At 38.6% G+C, this 21677-nt stretch overlaps 1 protein-coding gene across 2 annotated transcripts in view; it reads left to right on the plus strand.

Annotated features, from left to right (window-relative positions):
• The first annotated feature begins 4733 nt into the window (after positions 1 to 4733).
• LOC309567300 (uncharacterized protein) overlaps positions 4734 to 21677 on the plus strand; it is a 43264-nt gene continuing 26320 nt past the window's right edge. For both annotated transcript variants that reach the window (XM_082272707.1, XM_082272706.1), the window contains exons 1-5: positions 4734 to 4790; positions 10392 to 10439; positions 16329 to 16406; positions 19407 to 19445; positions 21390 to 21539. In XM_082272707.1, coding sequence (XP_082128833.1) covers positions 4737 to 4790; positions 10392 to 10439; positions 16329 to 16406; positions 19407 to 19445; positions 21390 to 21539 — 369 coding nt within the window. In that variant the 5' untranslated portion in view covers positions 4734 to 4736. The remainder of the gene's footprint in view (positions 4791 to 10391; positions 10440 to 16328; positions 16407 to 19406; positions 19446 to 21389; positions 21540 to 21677) is intronic.

The raw sequence follows: 21677 nt of genomic DNA on the forward strand, positions 1-21677 counted from the left end.
CAAACTGTGGCCCTCCAGATGTTGCAGAACTACAAGTCCCATGAGGCATAGCAAGACTGACAGCCACATACATGACACCCAGAGGCAGAGGCATGATGGAACTTGTAGTTTTGCAACAGCTGGAGGGCCACAGTTTGCATATCCCTGCCCTACTCTATCCAAAATGTAACAAACGTTTGGCTTTAGATATACTGAAATTGTTTTAAAAGCACATGTTGATTGAATATTGAAATAATATTATTAGTACTATTCATTAATGAAAACATAATGTATATTTGTTGTTCAACATTGAAGAATGTATTCTTCAGTTACAAAATTGACAATTTAGATTTTGATCAGATACATAAAATCAGATTTTTTTACATTTTTACAACTTTTGTTTCCATCCATCACATTTCAAAACCAAAACAAATCAAACAAACATACCAGGTTCTTTAGATATTAGGTAATATTGTTATATCATATGGTGCCCATGTCCCTTTTTGCATAATATGTTACAGCTTGATATATGTTTACCAATTAAATTTACTGTTTTGCCATACCAATGCTTTTATTGTATTGCTATTTCCCTAAAACAATGAAAAATATATTTTTATATTCTTTATTGTTAATTGGTCATTTAAAGTTATTTCTCTTAAATTGTATAATTTTATCAACAGTCTATGTTAAATATATTTTTCAAACAAACCCATATATTTGATTGTGTGCTTAAAAACTGTGCTTTGGTTTACCAGGCATACAATTGACTTGACCCTGGCAGAATTAAAGTGGTTGTAAACCCTTAGTGCCTTAATGCCTTGAATGGGCCCCCGCAACTTCATTGTATGCCCCAAAAGCTAAAAATCACATTTTTATTGCCTTTTTTTAAATATTTCTCCCCATCATGTGACTGCGATCCCCTGCACTGGCAAACACAGGGCGGCCAGTGTGTGCCTACATTCTCTTCTAGCGTCATTCATGACGTGAATGCATCATAAGAAGGGGAACTGGAAGGCAGGATTGAGTGGGGCAGAGTAGAGCTTGCTGGCCGGGGAGAACAGGGACCCTTGTTCATAAGAAAGCATGTGATAAGCATGCATCACAAAACTAGGGAAATGGAAGGCAGGACTGAGTGGGGCAGAGTAGAGCTTGCTGGCCAGGGAGAACAGGGACCCTTGTTCATAAGAAAGCATGTGATAAGCATGCATCACAAAACTAGGGAAATGGAAGGCAGGACTGAGTGGGGCAGAGTAGAGCTTGCTGGCCGGGGAGAAGAGGGACCCTCGTTCATAAGAAAGCATGTGATAAGCATGCATCACAAAACTAGGGAAATGGAAGGCAGGACTGAGTGGGGCAGAGTAGAGCTTGCTGGCCGGGGAGAACAGGGACCCTCGTTCATAAGAAAGCATGTGATAAGCATGCATCACAAAACTAGGGAAATGGAAGGCAGGACTGAGTGGGGCAGAGTAGAGCTTGCTGGCCGGGGAGAAGAGGGACCCTCGTTCATAAGAAAGCATGTGATAAGCATGCATCACAAAAAAAGGGAAATGGAAGGCAGGACTGAGTGGGGCAGAGTAGAGCTTGCTGGCCGGGGAGAACAGGGACCCTCGTTCATAAGAAAGGATGTGACAAGCATTCATCACAAAAAGGGGACATGAGAGGTGGGGCTGAATGGGGAAGAGCATTGTCGACTGGCTGGGTAGAACAGGGACACAGAACTGTCAGTGAGCAGCCACATTCAATTGCGCAAATCATTTATTGTCGAGAGAGAAGGGCCCCTGAATGGCTTTTTTTTTTTAAATAAGCTATTTATAAAACTAAAAATGGATAACACAAAAGTTGATGTTAGAAGTCATAGACATCTATGGGAGATTATCATTTTTGCCTGGAATTCCACTTTAACCCTAGGAAAAAAATACATTACATAGCCAAATTTGATCTATAGTGAATATATTTTACACAGCTATGAACAAATTATGTTTAGTCATTCAATTGTTTTATATATAATTTGTATTGGACTGATTCTAAATCATTAAGGCTGGGTTCACACATATGCGGCTTCAGTGTAGCAGTCTGCTATGGTTCTGTTCACCGGTTTGGGTGCGATTCAGGTGAAAATTTTTACCTGGAATTGCATCTGAACCGGACTTAAAATCACACAGGGCCCTTTTTAAAACCACAACACTGCTGCCCTGCACATCTGTGAATCTGCTCCTTTGAAAACCAATCTGATTCACATGTTATGTGAATTGGATGCAGTTAAAAACACATCCAATTTGCATATATGTGAACCGAGCCTTACACTGAACCAGAAAAAGGAAAACAAGCATTCTGTGTGATTATTATATCTATACACTTTCAAAGCAAGTATATAGGAATTGATTTACAGTATTAAAACTGGAGAGTGCAAAATATGGTGCAGCCTAACAGAATCTAATCAGTTTCCAGGCTTTTTGTCAAAGCCTTATTGAACAAGCTAAAGTTAGAAGCTGATTGGCTACCATGCACAGCTGCAACAAATTTTGCACTCTCCAGTTTTAGTAAATCAACCCCACGTGTTAAAATTGTTATATTGCTGTTTCTGGTTTTATTATACCATGTGTGCTTCAGACTTCAATATACATATCATCATTATACACACCCGTGTAGGTTCTGATCCATCTGTTGCTTTTAGAGTCAACTCTAAGCTCTAACTAGCTAACTCTTAACCGCCCAACATCACCTTGCTTTATTTTTACCTCTACTGTTTTGTACCTAAAGGGTAAGTCCATGTAATATTTAAGCTATAGGTGGAAACTGGTAAGCCAGGCCAGTCCCTTGCTCCATTTATCTTTTGGACAGTCCATCAGTAGGATCTATGTCATAATTTCTGCACTTTCCACTTGGAAGATTTGGGTGTCTGTGCCTACCTTTTGTTCAAGCTCCTCCAGCTGCATTCTCCATATAAAATACATTTTTAAAAATCCAACAGGAAGAGTAGGAAACCCATGCTCATAGATCACACCAATAGCACCCTTAAGAGATGTGAGAAATAGTAAGGGGATTTCACTCTCCACAATTTATTAAAAATGAAAACATCAGTTTTGAGTGGATTAACCTTTTAACATGATAACCTTATCCCTTTAATGTTAAAAAGACCCCATCAGTACTTTAAGCATTTTCAGCCAAGCTGAGCCTTTTAAAGAGGAGGGTCAATACATACATTTTTGGCAGTCATAGTTGGTCACATTGTTGATCTTTAACTGTTGCAAGTATCTGACACCTCTGGGTGGGTCAAATACTTGTTCCTCCACTGAACGCTGTGGTTTCTTCTGCTGGCTCCTATGTCCCGTCCTTAAGGAACATCTCCCTTCAGCATTTAGCCATTGAAAGTTAAGACTAACATTAACTCCTCATCTCTTTTGCATAAACACCTCATCCTCAACCTTTGCATGCAGGTCCCAAACCAAAACTTCACTGATCCTCTACAGCCAAAACAAACTGACCCACGTTTTCCTTTTTCAAATAGCTTCTTTTAGTTTATTTTAAGCAGAATGAGTATAGCTGAGCTTGGTTGGTACCTGTTTTAAATATGAATTATGGCCCTAATAATAAAAACTGCTATATGCACATACCCCTTTAACAGTATATCAAACTGGGCATGAAAGCTTCTTCCATCTAACAGGTAAAACATAATAAAGATTCTGTAGGTGCAACATAGGGGTAAGAATGTGTCACACAAAGCTGGCACAGATACATAGTTCGAAGACACACAATTTAAAAGCTATACTGTAATGACACCATTTTTGTCGCAACAATACCAAAAATGTTGTCTCCAAAAATAATAAATCTGTTACAAAGTTAAAGTAGACCTATAGGCAAAACTTTTTTCACATTGGATAGAGTAAAGGAGGGTTATAACCCCTGTCAGATTTTTTTTTTTTTTTTCGTTATCTGTGCCCCATTGTGGAGATTTCCCTTCACTTCCTGTACCATAGCCAAACAGGAAGTGAGAGGAAATACCTGCAAAGTAAGGGAATTCCTTGGGGTCCCCCAGGTCACCAGAACTAGTGTCCTCATTGGAAGATTTCCCCTCTATTGCTTTTCAGGGGACAACCCAAAATTTGGGATTTTCTTTTACTTTCACTTTTACAGATAATGGTAAACAGGACAAATAAAGAGTGTGGATCTCCCTAATGGGGGCACAGACAGCAATAAAAACTGACAAGTGCTCTAATCCCTCCCCCCTCTATCCAAAACAAAAAAAAAAAATGTTTTGCTTTTAGTTATACTTTAATTCTATGAATATAAAGTCAAAGAATGATAGAAGCTTAAAGAGGAACTCCAGGCACCTAAAAAAAAAAAAAAAAAATCGGGTACCTGCTCCCCCCGCTTCTCAAAAGTGCTAATTGTGCAAGAGGAGCGGGGAACGAGTCCATAAAGCTGAACTTCCCATTTTGGGTGGAGTTCCTCTTTAATTAGCGGTGTCCTGTGTGATTATGCACATGTACAGTCCAATAAGTATACAGGTGATACAGAAAGATGCACACTTACTGCAAATAAACTAATGTTGTCATCCTACTTGCTGTGTCAGGACTGTCTTTGAAAATCAACTCATAAAGGTAACCTCATGTTATATGCTCTCATTCTAGCATTTCTACTATTCCCTAGACATTTGTATATCTATAAGGTGTTAAAGAAAATCATTATATTTATAATGCAACCTAACATTAATAAATGAATGAAATTTTATTAAAGTATACATTTTCAGCAGGAAAATGAAGACAGCCCTTATATTCATCGTTCTTTGGAGTTTGAGCAGTGCATTTTATGTAAGTATGACATAAAATCTTATATTTGTGAAATTTCAAAATTTCATTTTTTTGTACTTTCTCAGTTAATATATTTATATATCACATAATACTGCCAAAAAAAAAAGAAAAAAAAAAACTTTAACAGTTTTAATCTATGTCTCTTGGCAACCACTGTCACTGGAATGTAAAGTGAGGTAAAATATTAAATTAACCAGAACAGTAATAAACTGGAAATATTCCCATTGGGACGCCTGTTGCAGTGAAAAGAGTGTGTAAGAGGATTTGTCTCACTTTGGAGAGGTTTTTTGGCTATTCCTGTTGTGTCTAGGGGACAGCAAGTAAAGAGAAAACTTCTCAGTGGTACACAGACACAAAAAAAAAAAAAGAAACAAGCCTGACACAGGTTTAAATTCTTATCCATTCTATCAAGAACGATTCAATAAAGTTTTTACATTTTATATATATATATATATATATATATATATATATATATATATATATATATACACTGAAAAGGGAGCATGAATTTATTCAACTCTATCAAATAATAATTGGCACTTGACATAGTACTTTTACAGCCCATCTATGGATAAATATAGTTTCTATGTTGACCAAATAATTTTTTTTTACAAAAATGTTGTGTTGTGTATTGTATATATGTATTGCCCCCTTATTCAACTCTATCAAATAATAATTGGCACTTGACATAGCACTTTTACAGCCCATCTATGGATAAATATCATTTCTATGTTGACCAAATAATTTTTTTTTACAAAAATGTTGTGTTGTGTATTGTATATATGTATTGCTCCTTTTGAAAGCGTTCCGCTGTTATATTTTTTATTTTGTGTTTGATATTATTTTTAAAGTGCATAATTCAGTCATGCCATACTTATCAGATCATCATAAATAGAAATTGCTAAATCATTGTGATTTTTCTTAATTCAATTTAGTTATACCAAATTGTATATAAAATGTATAGCCAATGTTCGGATCCCTATATTATTTCTCATATTTTTCCTGTGTGTGTATGTATATAAATATTGCATCCCTCCATTATCCAACATAGACGTACTTATATAACTGGAATCAATTTTGTGGTCTTTTTACAACCATACAGAAATTAGTATTATTTTAGAATACTGTACATATAGAATATATGTATTTTTTTTCTATATACTTCTGATAGCCATCACTTGTCCTGAATGAAAATAGTCCACAAGCCACCAGTTATGTCTTTTACAGACAAGCAAGAAATGTCAGCTTTAAAGCAGTTTAAAAGGCTTTTTTAAATTAAAATGTTAAACATTGTTATACTTACCTGCTCTGTGCAATGCTACTGCACAGAGCAACCCCTTAGCTCCATTTCTGGCACCCCCCCCCCTCTGGTGCTGTCTGCTTCTCCTCTTCTCTGAATGCCCCTATAGTAAGCTACTTGCTATGGGGGGACTCATACAGGCTTGTTCCTGAGCAGAGCTGTGTTCATCCATATACACACGCAGCGTGGTTCAGCCCTGCCCCCAGCTCTCTCACAAGATTTGATTGAAAGCAGCAGGAGCCAATGGCTGCTTCTGTGTCCTGTAAATGCAGGACAAGCGAGTAGCCCTACTGCAGACGGGCATAGTGCTGGATCGAAATAGGAGCCAAGTAAGTATTTAAGGGGTAGGGGGAGCTAATCCTGGAAGGTTTTTTACCTTAATGCAGAAAATGACTTTAGAGCCACTTTAATTTGTAGTTGGATTAATCTACAGCCATCAATATATACCTGTATTTGCTCATTTAAGATGAAACTCTGCGCTAACCCTAAGAACCCGTTAATGAAAGCCTCTTTAAAGATGCTGAGGTCAATTATCCTATTGTATAATGAAATAATAACATCCAAAAATACCTAGTGATAATTAACAGTTAAAACCAAAGACAAATGTGCATTAACAATTTGGTAAAAACAAATGGTGATCAAACATATGACATATACCAATCAGAAACTACGACCACGACCACAAACTACGAAACTAAGTCCACACAGTATATAGGATTAGAAAGTCCACCCAAAATGAAATTCCACTGTAAATGACCATGCAGAGGTAGTCCAATGTAAGCTTAATTCTTTCAAATACAGCACACCCCCATGCAAGTGTTTCAAACACAACTCATTTATCAGATTTCAATGACCTCCTGTTATAAGTAAATCTAAATATGCTCCCTATAGGTACAGCTTTGTATGTACTGTCCCAATTCTGATGTTGTTCATTTCCACTTTACAATTGTAGCCCTACCCCCAGAGGGGTTGCTGAATGTGTTCACATCCTTCTCACTTCTTTGGCCCTGAGCACCTTCCAACCCATTTGACACCATAGGTTCAGACATGTTGAGTGAATGGACACAACCAAGTTTAAATAAATGACTAGTTTTACTGTCTTTAGTAAAAGAGAGTAAACAGTTGAAACTTCAATATAGCAAGTAGTACAAAGACCAAGAATAACAGAGAGATCCTGAATCCTCGAACCCAAAATTATATAGGATTCAGCACTCAGGATCTGATATGACAAAAAGGTAAATAAACATGTGAACTATGAAATATCGCAAGAGGATTGATGTATCAATTGCTCATCAATAAACCACCCTCAATTGAAATGTGAGAGTGACCACAGGAATATATTCAATGCAATATTGAATAGCCCTACTGTCAATCTAACTTCTATCAGTGACCCTATCCACCAACTGCTATGCAGCCTATCAGAGTGCACTCTGTATCCTACAGGGGTCCCTTTACTATGAACTGCGTGAGTCTCCTTGTTGAGCAAGACCTTGCTAGGCAAAAGATCCCCAATCACTCAAGGAATTACATTTGTAATCCACTGTAAAGGCAAAGTTTAATAGTAATCCAAACTGGGAAGGAGCATGGGCTTCTGAACTCAGTCAAGTTGATGTACAATCTGGAAACTGAAAGTGTAAAGTGAGGCCTTTTGGTTTGCCACGTATCACTCAGCACTACAGTGTCTTATGGCAACTGTTATATGTATATCAAGGCAGCTCTCTGTCCAACTAAACTGTGTCACAGGCCTTCTCTGACACCGTCTAGTAAATCACTGTGTTTACTTCCATTTGGATTTCTCTCACCCGATATGATGGGGATCTGCATCCCCCCGACACTCCTTAGAAGCACCTGCAGTCTCTCTGAGTGTCTCTCCTCTCAGTCTACCCCCGAGCTCTGTCACATACGCCGCTCTCTCTCGAACGTCCTTCCGATAGGCCTCCGGCCTACTCTCCTCTGCTCACCGCAGCAGGTCTTCACCTTCACAAAGCGCGCTGTCCTCGAGGCAAGAGAGCAAAATTTTAAACCCACCCCCTATTTATAGACACTCCTATCTGTCTCCACGGGACTAAATGCTCCCTGGGAGGATAGTCCAATCAGTCGAGTCATCCATAGTTTCCACTTTCCACTGAACTACGTTTCCCACAATCCATTGTACCATCACTTCACAGAAGTCTCAACATTAAAAAGATAGAACAACACCGAACAGGCTGGAATGAATACTTTATCCAGGCTACACAATCAAATACAAAGCATGAGAAAAAAGTCCATAGTGTTTAAATACTGTATGTTTAAACAAAACTCTTGTATTAAACAAACTAAAACCACTCACATTTGCAGGTATACCTCTCACATTTACTGTTGTACCATGCTTGTAAAATGCTGCTAAGGAGTCCCAGCAGAGCAGGCTGGACTTCCTGGTAGTGTCTGACATAACATATGGACATAGCATAATGCCTGCCCGCTCAATGCATTTCGTCCAATCGACTTCCTCAGCAGTTCTTATAAGGAAATCCATTGGATCTGGTACAGTACATGCTAATGGGAGTGGATTTTTTTTTCTCTATTAAAAGAGTTTAACAGATTTACACTACAGGAAATGTTTTTTCGTATTTGATGTTTGAGTGTACAACAGAACAGGACATAATGGAACTGGGACGCTACATGTAGCTCTGTATCTATAGGGAGCTTTTTTAGACCTGCTTAGCAATAGGAAGTAATGTAAATCTGGTGAGTGAGCTGTGTTTCAGGCACTTGCATGGAGGTGTACTGCACTTTGAAGCAAAAGGACTGAGCATGGAACACAATCATTCACTGCAGAAATTCATTTTAGGGTGGATTTTTTTCACATATTACTAGTGTGGAGTTTAATGTTTTAGTATCTGATTGGTATATAGCACATGTTTGATCACTATTTATAAAAGTGTTAATAATTCACATTTGTCTTTGGAAGCGCTGTTTTTTTTTTTGGAAGTTATTAAGTTTATATTTGCTTCTACCCCTGCTAAACTTCTAAAAGCTGAATTTTGATTAGTATCAACAGCTCCTTCTGTAAAGCTTCTGTGCAGGAAAGTAACTGATGAGATGATGCAATTCTCTAAAATCGTCAACAAAAATATCTTTTTCCTGGATCGTTGTCCAAGGCCTTTAATTATAGGTTTATTTAAAAAAAAAAAAAAAAAGCTACAATTCATACCTTCAATTCTTGAATCTTCTACAAAGCTTGGCAGAACTAGCAATGCAAGAAATAAGGAATAGACAGTGTTATGCCAAGTGAAGAAAAACTAGTAATAACATTTTAAAACAGGACAGCCTAAAATATATATAAAACCATACATTTTTTGCCTTATTAAATTCTGTTATTTACATTTATGCTAATCATGTAAGTTAAGAGATTTTTTCTGAGTGGCTAATTTTGTTTAGTGACACGGAATGATCAATTGAAAGATCACATTGAAATGTGTGTGGTCACAATAAAGATTAATATATGTTAAAACTGGTGCCAAAAATTACTTGAAAGAGAACAAGGGACTGAAAAGGTTGCTTCTCTTTTTTTTTCCAGTCGCCTTACAAGTTAATGTCATTTATAGTATGAGTTTTTCCTGCAAAAAATTAAGTTTTGTTTCAACAAAAGACATCTAATTTCAAAACAGATTATATACCTACATATCCAACCCTTTTCACCTCTCACTTGTTGCTATTGATTACTGCACTTACTGTTCTATCAATCTTTTTATTGAATAAATCCAAAAATATAACAAAATGATCAATGTTGGCTGGTGGGGGTTAGGGCAACACTAAGGCCCTGTTCACCCCTGAGCATTTTTCAGCTCGTAAAACGCTCATCTCTGAAGTCTCAAAACACCCAACAAGCAAAATCCCATTCATTGCAATGGCCCCTGTTCACATATGAGCGTTATGTCGCCTGAAGCAAAACACCTGAAGCTCAAAAAAGTACATGAGCTTCTTTTTTGGCTGATCACAGGCATTTTGGTTAGATGTCAATGCCTGCCTCCAAACACCTGCAAAAAACACCTGAAAATGCCCAAAACGATAGGCTCATGTGTGAATGGAACCTAGTGAGTACAGCAGGAATGCTTTACTGCATATACAGACTGATTTTACTGTTATGGATTCAGTAACATTTAAAAAACAACAACAATTATAAGGGTAAATAAAAATAAATTATTAGAACAAAATCAGATCAATCTTTTAACACATTTTTCCTTTGTTTTTACTTTATAAATTTGTCATATATACCAGATAAATAATACACTGATTATCTTTGTTTTTTTTTTCTCAAGGTAAATCATTTTCGTAAGTGGAAAGGAGATGATTCAGATGAAAAAGGGGTAAGTAACATACTCTGGTGGTAGCTGGAAGCAGTTTCTTCAGGCTGTATGCACATGTAGGGATGCTATAGGTTGCTGTATGTCATACATTCTGCTCTCTGAACTACAGATACAACATCTAGTTTACTTTTCTGTATTGGCTGCAGGAATAAGGAAAAAAGGATGTGTACTGGAACTGGATTCACCATTAGTGTCTGTAAACGTCCATCAATTATGTGTACCTATAGGCAAGCCTATAATAAAGCTTACCTATAGGTACTGTAAATATTTAGAGTACATGCAGGCGATGATGTCATTGGGGCATGTGCTCTAAAAGAACGACCATCCGTGCCGTTTCTTCAGAGCCCTGTGCCATGACTGGCGGCTCCTGGGCGCATGCGTGGGAGTGACGAGTCACACAGCTGGAGTTTGCAGACCCGGAAAGAAGAGGGGCGAAAATGGATGCAGCCTCCAGCAGTGACAACGCATCAGTGGAGGCAGTGGTGTATTTTGGTTTTGTGCTGTCCTAGGCAAGACTAAAATTGCCCCCCCCCCCCTTATGTAAATTTGCCCAACTCCTTTTTTAACAGATGTAACTCCCTCCAAAATTGAAGGACTACAAGTCCCAGCATGAACCCCTGAGATCTCACGAGAAGGGGGGGGTGAGAGGGGGGTGTGTGAGGGAGAGAGAGAGGGGGATGGGTGAGGGAAGGAGAGAAAGAGAGAGGGGGAATGAGAGATAGAGAGAGAGGGGGCAGTTGAGGGAGAGAGAGAGGGGGATGAGAGAGAGAGGGGGGATGAGAGAGAGAGGGGGATCAGAGAGAGAGAGGGGGGATGAGAGAGAGAGGGGGGATGAGAGAGAGGGGAGATGAGAGAGAGGGGGGATGAGAGAGAGAGGGGGGATGAGAGAGAGAGGGGGATGAGAGAGAGAGAGGGGGGGATGAGAGAGAGATAGGGATGAGAGAGAGAGGTGGGATGAGAGAGTGGGGGGATGAGGGAGAGGGGGAATGTGAGAGAGGGGGAATGAGAGAGAGAGAGGGAGGGATGAGAGAGAGAGGGGGGATGAGAGAGAGGGGAGATGAGAGAGAGGGGGGATGAGAGAGAGAGGGGGGATGAGAGAGAGAGGGGGGGATGAGAGAGAGAGAGGGGGGATGAGAGAGAGAGGGGGATGAGAGAGAGAGGTGGGATGAGAGAGTGGGGGGGATGAGAGAGAGGGGGAATGTGAGAGAGGGGGAATGAGAGAGAGAGAGGGAGGGATGAGAGAGAGGGGGATGAGAGAGTGGGGATGAGAGAGAGAAAGCGCGAGAGAGAGATAGGGGGTGAGAGAGAGAGAGAGAGAGGGGGGATGAGAGAGAGAGGGGGGATGAGAGAGAAAGAGAGAGGGGTGAATGAAAGAGAGGGAGGTGAGAGAGAGGGAGAGAGAGAGGAGGGGTGAGAGAGAGAGAGAGAAGGGGTGAGTGAGAGAGAGGGGGGTGAGAGAGGCGGTTCTAGCAACCAGTGGCCAATAGAGTCTCAGGTGGAGGGGGTGGCTTTTTTGCTGCCCCCCTGCAAAGTGCCGCCCTAGGCCTGGGCCTTGTTGGCCTAGGCCAAAATACAGCACTGAGTGGAGGGCTTCGTTTGCGGGTAAGTTTCAAATAATCTGCTAGTATGCTATGCATACTAGCACATTATGTCTTTACTTTTCAGGTCAGAAAAAAAAAAAAACATTCACTTCCTCTTTAACCCTTTAACATTACCAGTTTAGCAAAAGTCTGTCCTGTTTTCACTTACATTGCTGGCATTTCAACCTATTCATTTTGAATGGATTGCTTAACATAGTGCAATGCGATGCGCAAAAAAAATGACAATTGCATGCATTGCAGTTCGCAGCATGCGTTGTGAATGGGCCCTAGGTTTTGTAAGCTTCAAATAGATTGCTAAGTAGAAATTCAGCTCCTAATAGTATAAAGATATGCTTAACTTTAATTCTATTTTGCACATTAAACATATTGCCAATTGTATATAAATGCAATTTCAGAATAAATAAAAGCACATCTCAAGAAAAAAATCTGCAAAAAATACTTGGCAGATGAGTGTATTTTGAGTTATTTTAACTCATGTGGAAAATATGCTGTAAATGTGTATATGTGTGGGATCACTGTTTGTGTGTTTTGGCAGGATGCAACTACAATTACATAATTATAGAGGAACACCATACACACCTCCTGTACTTTGGAAGAAGGATAAAAATGAATAACAGTCATTAAAATGAAAATGCTGCCCAGTAAAAACGTGATGGTGCTTATTTTACTGACATGTGCTATTCATTTTCAAAGTTCGGTTGTTGGAGATGAATGAGACCTTTCCTTGAACTTGTGCTATAGATGGATCTGTCGCCAGGCCACCACTTTGGCTATTATATAACTTGAGTATGATGAAATGTGGTCAGATAAATACTCCTTTCTCTCCACTGTCCACATATCCTTGGTGTCTTTATAGGGATCTTATGGTTGGGGTTAAAGAAAAAGACTTTTCTTTAAACAGATATAAAAAACTATCAAATTCATTTAAAACAATAAAATCTGTGGTCTTTTGTATATGCATGCCTTCAGAAGGAACTGGAGTTCACTGCACTGGGAGTCTGCAGGTGGGCTGTATTAGCTTTTGCAGTAGAAATGTAGATACACCTGCCATTGTAGTCTCTGTTGCTCTGCATAAACTAAAGCTGGGTATACAGGTACCAAAAGATGACTGGTTCAGGAGGAACCGTTGTATAGGAAATGGTTTGACAGCAATGAATAAACTAACCTGATTCGTGAAATGCGTCTGCTGTTTGAGGCATCTGTTCATTATGCTGTCATGGTTTTGGAGAAATAAAGACTTTTTATCCGCTGACACTGGAGTGCTGTCGAACCATTTCCTATACAATCGTTACTTCCATGGTCCACGGACTAGAGGTGCACCCAGCACAGATTGGATACTTATCTCTCACCTGGAGCGGCATCAAACCCTTTTGTTCAAGAGGAACCGGCCTGACTTTTGTTACATGTGTACTTCTCTCTGTTCAACAGAAGTCAGTCTAACACCAGGTCCTTAAAGGTCCTAAAAACTTTTACTCAAATACCTTGTTCAATGGAGTCTTCATTTACTTCTTAAAACAAACCTTCAATCGAAACACCTTAAACAAAGTAAAGGCACCTTTCAAAATGTTTAGAAATGAGAAAAACATTATATATATATATATATATATATATATATAGCTACTCTAACTTGCAGGCTCTTCTTTCCTTCCAATTTTTCATCTTTTACCTTTTTTTATTATCTTCTCCGGGCTTCCAGTTTTTTTAGAAAGGACAGATTATTCTATGCTCTTTAACTTTTGAGATATATAAACCCCCCTATAGATGCAGCAAGATACTGCACATGTGCAATAGAGTGCAACCTAGAAGCAGATGATGTTGTGTTTGTAATATGAGATTGTATTATGAGTAGGAAGCATCCATAAACAAGTTAACAAAATCTTTTGGGAATGCGTGCATAGCTCTATAACTTCCTCTGTGCCCATGTGACCAAGGCCGCTGATAAGAGGGTAGCACCTGCCTTCCTGTACAGGGCCCAGGCCCCATAAGTTCAACAGGGAGGCCTGGAGCAGCAGGAGGGGGCGCAATAACTAGAACCAACCTCCCACGAGCCGAGCCTCTCTCTGTTTACAATGCTTCAGTTTGTAAATGAACAAGGAGCCTCTGTACAGAGGGCTTTCTGTTCATTCACTCTTTAGCTGATGCTGCAGAGAAAGGATTGAGGAATCTGTGTCCTCAATCTCTTTGTCTCAAAAGTGATATGTTGGGTGTCTGTTTAGACATAATTTTTATTTTGCCAACCCCCATAGGGCTGTTAAACAAATGTAAAAAATAAAACATAAATAAGGGCTCATTCTCATTGGTATTCTGGTTGCATGGATTAGTGGTTTGTTCATGGGGCTGGAGCCACCTGTTAGGCTTGGTTCACTGTACCTGTCAGCTAGTCTGTATGGGGCCCCATGATTTCTATGTATAGGGAATGGGTTGTGGCACTGCTCTACATGCAATAGAAAATTAATGTATCCTTAAAAGTATCAATATTCCAAACACCTCAAAAAAAAATCAAGTATGTGCAGCATATACAAAAAAATATTATGTTCAAAAATTTAAAATGATCAATATTCCAATAACCACAAATTAATTCAAAGGTTATGTGCAAAAACAGCTGCGGTGCAAAATGTACAACATTAATAAAGAATATGTGCAAAAAATGCTAAAAGTGCAAGTGCTACAATAATGGTGCCCAGCTAAAGTGAGCTTCCAAATGCGCTCAGATCATAAGCAGTCTATGAAATCACACATAAAACAGAAAGTGATTTGTGCTTGGTAAACCCTTAAAATCACATGTGAAGCGTTAACTGATCTGTGCTTGATAAACACTTCATGGGTAATGTGCAGTGTCCTATAAATATGCCGTTCCCATTAGCCTTGCTGGTCCTTATGGTGACATCAATAGAGGGATGTTACTTGATGATGTTACAACCAGGGGGGTTGTGCCACAGCATGCAGTGTGCTTGGTAACTCATGCCCCCCTCCTGATGTTACACTCACCTGATGTTTCTCCCCTTGCAACAGGGGTATCCAGTGTTTCCTTACAATTATATAAAGCAGTAGTGTAAGTGAATACTGATTATTAAATGGAAAGAGCTGCAATCATATTATGAGATATTAGACTTAGTTTAAATCCACCAGCACCACATGTTGCGCTAATTCCAATACTTCAGATAAAAATAAAAAACTGACCTAATTATGATAACTAATTCAAGTAAGATTGATTCTACAGAAATGCATATGCTTATAAAATGTTTAAAAATTATATATATATATATATATATACTGTATTCTGTGTGTGTATATATATATATATATATATATATATATATATATATAGTTCCATATGGTAGGATGTAGAGAGGAGACATTACTAGAAATGGCAGCAGAGGAGCGGTTACACAGATGGAGGGTTAGCACATGGATAACATGGATGTGTTCGCATGTCCAATCCTGCACAGTTGGATACACAACAGTTTTTGTTGGTGCAGCGATCTCTCATGCTATGCCTATGTGTTCTGATAGTGGGGCTCCCCCTACCAGAACCCACTGATCAGCGCTCGCCTTTGCCTACGAACAACTACTCAATCTTTCAAATATCTCTGTTGTCCCCTTCCTGCATCCAATCTAATTTTAAAAAGTGAAATCAAGTTTTAAAACGTGATCCACACGCTTAGCGGCTGATCTACTGAATGAGTTGAGAATCTTCACACAATAAACTTTGTGAATATTTGATTTAAATATCCAATCATATAAATTGCAAATTTCCCTCTCTTCTTCTCACATAATTGGGTATTCAAAGTAAACAGAAACTTTTCTTTTACATGATTGGATAATACAACACACTGTATTGTTACTGTATACCAGTAACAAGACACATGTCTATCAAGCTCAACCATAAAAAAGGCCCCCAGAAGCCTAAACCCACAGTTGATCAAGAAGAAACATTAATAAAAAAAAAAAAAAACTTAACTTCATAGAAAAACAGATATCTTCTTGGATTAAGATTATACAATGTTGCTTCTTATAAATATTATTCAAACATCCCTATAAATCAGCAAGAACCAGTTTTTTGGGAAAATACATTATGGCATGTTTTTACAGCTCCTACAGTCAAGAACTCGTTCCTTATAAGGAGATTACACCATATTTTTCCAGTTGCAAAGACTAGCCTCGTGTCACCCTCAGATATTCTAACCCTTCTCTATTCTATTTTCCATATATCACATTATATTTTATTAAATTATTATATTATATTTTGTTTCTTGCCTTTAAGCTTATTTTTCTTCTCTACTTCTAGGTATTAAGGAATAGATATGGCTATTTTTTCAGACGCGTACACGTTCAAGCACCTCCTAAATACATAACTTATGCCAGAGTAAGTAACTGCACCAATCTGCATGGTTAATTTGAATAGATACAGATTTGTGGTATACGGTATTAAGAGTTTGCAAAACTTTTTGAACGTTAAATGGTTGATTGAAATATAAAATTGCATTGTGTTTTCATCCATTGCATCAAATGCCTTTTAAGAAAAACTGTAGCCAGAAAGGAATCACTAAAATCATGTATATCGTATTGTATGCACCTGACATATCTGCTAATATTATTTTAAAATACATTTTAGATTAGGCAATTTTCTTTCATAGTTTACACAGTTTATCAGGATGTTTAAATCTATGGTTGAAATGCTACTGATATAATAAATCCTAGGACAATGAGTATACATCAGCAGTATAAGCTGAATCCCAACTGACACAGGCAAGTTGTGAGAGAGATACCATAGGCTTTTATAGGCTGCACTTGTGATGGAATAGTACTTTTTCAGGCAAAATAGTACAATCCCAAACAAAATGAAAAATATAATAACCATAGACAAATATTCACATGAATAACTGCATTTTGTGTTTTGAATTTAGAGTGAGCCATGCAGTGCAAATATTCATGATAAGCATGACCAAGTCAGCATGAATTAAGTCTATAATCACCTGTGGCCTGGTGACATTTATAGATAAATACAGAGGTTTGCTTTACTACTTTTAGGAGCTGCTTCCTGTTTGCAAAACACAGAGTGCTCCAAAGGCAAGGTTTTACTCTGAAGCAAAATTATAATTTTACTATAAATTCACACTTCTGTTCTAGCAAACATGTCATGCATATTAAACTTGGCAACACCCAATAGATTTATCTTACATTAAGATTTATTGATGTCAAAGAAAACATAAACATACCATGTTATAATTTCAGCTGTATCTTTGTGTACTTGGAAGAGTGAGATTTGTAATTTTTTAATAATTAAAATTTGTTGCAAATACAAAAATATCCATTATAAAAAAATAGTTGTTACAGTACCCTAACCAAGTTTAGAGGCAAGACCAAATCATTCTGCCTTTGAGTTACATTGACCTCTGAGGTGTCACCTCCTGTTTCAACCCCTAAAAGGCCACACCACCATGCAGTTGCATAGCAGCTGTGATGTGGCCCTATTCACGTCAGTATAATTCTTTCTGCACTGCAGCAAGTATACACCCAGTCCAGCTGCCTTTGCAGCTCAAGGGGGGTGGTAGGGGGGGGGCAGCAAACATGCATTTCAACCTCCTGCTTTAATATACTTGACTGTACTTGTACATTCAGCCTGCCCATACATGGTTCAAAACTCAGAGATTCAAACCATCTATGACCAGTTTCACAAAGCTTTTATTTTCTCTTATGTTATCCTGATAGAGCCTTTGTAATTTGCCAGTTATTTGAATGTCGGTTATCAGTACTAAAAGCAGGAAACAGAATTGCCTTATAACCTCAAACTCAGCCTGACATTTTTGTTCACAAAGGGAGGAAATACAAGTAAATAATACAAATTAAAGTGCAGAATGCATGAAGGTAAAAAACCTTCAGCCTTTACAACCACTTTAACCTCCCTGGCGGTATTCCCGAGTGTGGCTCAGGGTGGAATTTCAGTGCCATTAGCCATAACCCCGAGCCACACTCGGGGTACTGCCAGGGAGCATCGCTGGATCCTGGTAGAGGGTACTTACCTTGTCCCCGGGATCCCGCAATGTGTCCCTGCAGCATACGGCCGCCGGATCTTCCGCCCCGATGCTGTGAGCCCCGACTCCCGTCTCCTGCGACGTGACACTCGCAGGGGGGTGTGAACCGGCGGAAAATTTGAAAAGTAAAACACACAAACACACTGATATATAGTAATCCTATTGGATTGACGTTAGTTCAACCCCCAGTGCCCTTTCCTGCAGTGTTACTGTACTTCTTATATATATATATATATATATATATATATATATATATATATATATATGTACACACAAGTAAATCTATATATATATATATATACACACACACACATATGTATATATATATATATATATATATATATATATATGATTTATGCTGTTTGGATGCTTGCACTTGTTTCCAGCAAATTGGAAACAAGTGCAAGCATCCAAACAGCATAAATAAAACAAAACATAAAATAAACCCTGGCCACTTGGGGCGTCTACCTTCACAACACAGGAACCTACCTATGGAGTCTGTCACAACCTACTGCTGGGCAGACACTGCTGGTCATACAGCAGAAAACCAATAGTCTATTTGTTTTTCTTTTCACACAGAAAAAGTCAACACCACCTCACCTTCAGAAGTCTTTCTCAGCTCACTGCTCTCCTTAACGCAAAAAGCCTCAGGATGCAGAAATCAGTAGTCATCCTCTGGATAACTTATAGGGGCCTTAATTGCCTCATTCTGAATAGCTGGAGCTTTCCAACATCCTAAACCTTTCTGGCTACCTCCGCAGCCGACAACTGATAGTAATTGGTGAATTGTCTAAACAAGGCAGAAATGTATCTCCCGTCTGTGACAACACCTACAGATTTACCTGACTTCCTGTCACAATATATATATATATATATATATATATATATATATATATATATATATATATATATATATATATGTATAATTTAACTTGTTTATAGTTATTTATTATATTATAATTTATGATTTTGTGTTTCAAACTTTATCATACCCGAGATGTTATAAAGAAGAACGCACAGTAAAAAAAATCATATGTAAATAGTTGGGTTGGGCTGCTTGTCCTTAAGAATTACTAGCAAAATAATTGTACCGCTTTCAGCACATAAAATCAGAAACAATCATACCGCCAGGGAGGTTAAGTAATCCCATAGAGCAAAATCTCACAGGGCGAAATACTGCATTATTTTATCAACTAAAAGTGGGAATTTAATTTATTAGGGATGCTCAATGGTGATTATCTCTCTTTACAGCCAGCTAGATGTCAGTGAACATTTTACTTTGTGACCATTTGTGCTAAAATGTCCTAATTCTTTATTTTTTAATTTTGTAGGCTGGAGGTTCCTCAGAAGAAGAAGATAGCTCTGATGAGGTACGCATCAATTGAGATTGAAAAAAAAAGTAGTTCCCAGATACAAAATACCAATTGTAATCATGTATCCTGTTTTTAAATCGTGTGGTTTCATGACTCATTATATTGCTTTATTCTCCAATGATTACTTCTTCAAAACCACAATAGAGGTTAACCTCAGATTTAACAGACAACAATACAATATTATATGTATACAGATTTCAGATAATAAAAATAATAATGACAAATAATAAAACATCAAATTGAGTAAAATATAATTTCCACTAAATACATGACACATTACATTGCAAAATATGCCAGTTATTTTAGTTAAAAGAAAAGTATGGGAATCCATTTTTTTCTTTTAAATCATAACTGCCTAGCGGGATGCATCATTGGTCTAATGCTGCATTTGTCTCCCGCCGGCTCTAACACTAAGAACTGAGCGATCAAACACTGCTGTTTACTCGGCTCTCAGATTTCCCTGAGCAGAGAGCTGGTGACTGTCAGTCACTGCTCTCTGTCCTACCCCCCCCCCCCCTCCCATCACTTACTGGTGCGCTGGACTGTGCAGGGGGCAGGAGTGACCGGCTCAGGTTCTTAGCTGCTTGCTGGGAGCCTGAGCTGAATGCCGGTCCAGGCATGTGGGCGGATCTTGACTTCAATGTCACAATCTTGTCCGAGCCTGGACCGGCTCTATGACATCAGCAGACAGCGGACTTCAGCTCAGTGTCTGCTGAAAACGGGTCACAGGAGTGCAAAACAAACTGCACTCCTTTGATCCACAGGAGAAGTACAGCCAAAGCTTGTTTGGCTGTACTTCTCCTTTAGGTCCTATAGTGTATCTACTGACAGGGGATATAGGTAGTGGTAAAAACATGTCTTGTTTCTCATTAGGTAGATTTCTCTTCCCGTCCTGTTCCAGAGACACAACAGGAAATAAAAGGAGACATCTTCTTTTAGACAGTTGTTAAAAAATAGATTTCTACTTACCTTCAAATGCATTGTCATCTCTAAAATGATGGATTTCCTTTGCCTTTCAGTCCATCTGGGTAAACAGAAGGTAATGAAAACAGAAGTCCCAAGTTCCCAACCCATCTATAATCTATTCAAAAATAAAATGTTTTGGCTATGGAAAAGAAGGAGTATATTTATACATTTGTTCACAGCCTATTTTCACCAACTTTCACCCAGAATTTACATATGTTCCCTATTGAGTGAAAGCTGTGGGAATCTTTGGTAGAGACATTTATAAATAGCCCCATAAACCTTGCTGCTGAAATGCCAGAGCCTCAGCTAAACCATAGTGCTTCCCGGCCAGTGGAGCACCGGTTACCACATTTACAGCAAGGACTCATCAATTACCATGTAATCGGACTTGAACCAATGCACGTTTATACCATACCTGGTCAATGTCCCTGGAAACTGGAAATCACTGCAGTAGACACGTCACCTACAGTGATCTACACTAGCTTCTGGGTCATGTTGCCACTTCCCTGCTACATTCTGAACACAGGAGGTCAGTCGCTTGGCATGGGTGCCATCCAGAGAATACATTGCAGTTTCTGAATGAATAAAAATCATTCTGTAATTGGATGAGGGAGGTAATGTTGCTCTTTCCATCTTGTCCAGTCAGAGGACACTTTGCATTCATTCAGAAACCACAAAGCATTCTCTGAATGGCGCCTTTGCTTGGGGGCAGAAGGGTAGCTACTAAGCATGGAACCGGAAAGTAGTGGTGTCTACTTCAGTAATTTGTAACTTCCAGGGGCATCAGGCAGTTATGGTATATGCATAGTTACTTTGGTCCAAACTAGAGCATAATATGATCCACACCTAGAATTCAACCTAAAAATGATGGTCTATGAAATATTTATGTATTTATCATTTTTGTGATACAGCATTTTTTATTGTACTGTTTAGTACATTACACAAATGTAGACTAATTAGATTGTATGTGTACAGCAAGAGGATTCAGTGGATGCTGGTAAGAATGGAACGAATGCAGCATCAGAAGAAGCAGGAGGAGAGGGAACAGAGGGGAAAGGAGCCGAGGAGGAAGAAGCAGATTCCGAAGGCGGTGAGGAAGAAAATGGAGGAACTTCTGCTCCAGAGGTAAGAATGTACTAACATGAAAACTAATAAATCATTAATGAAAATTAACTAAGTGGAGCAGATTACAACATGTTTCCCACCTCTTAATATGTTCTACCATGCAAAGGTTCAATGACAATTATGAAAGTCCATATATTA

This window comes from Pelophylax lessonae (assembly GCF_965119305.1).
Source record: "Pelophylax lessonae genome assembly, chromosome: 1".
NCBI classification, from domain to species: Eukaryota; Metazoa; Chordata; class Amphibia; order Anura; family Ranidae; genus Pelophylax; species Pelophylax lessonae.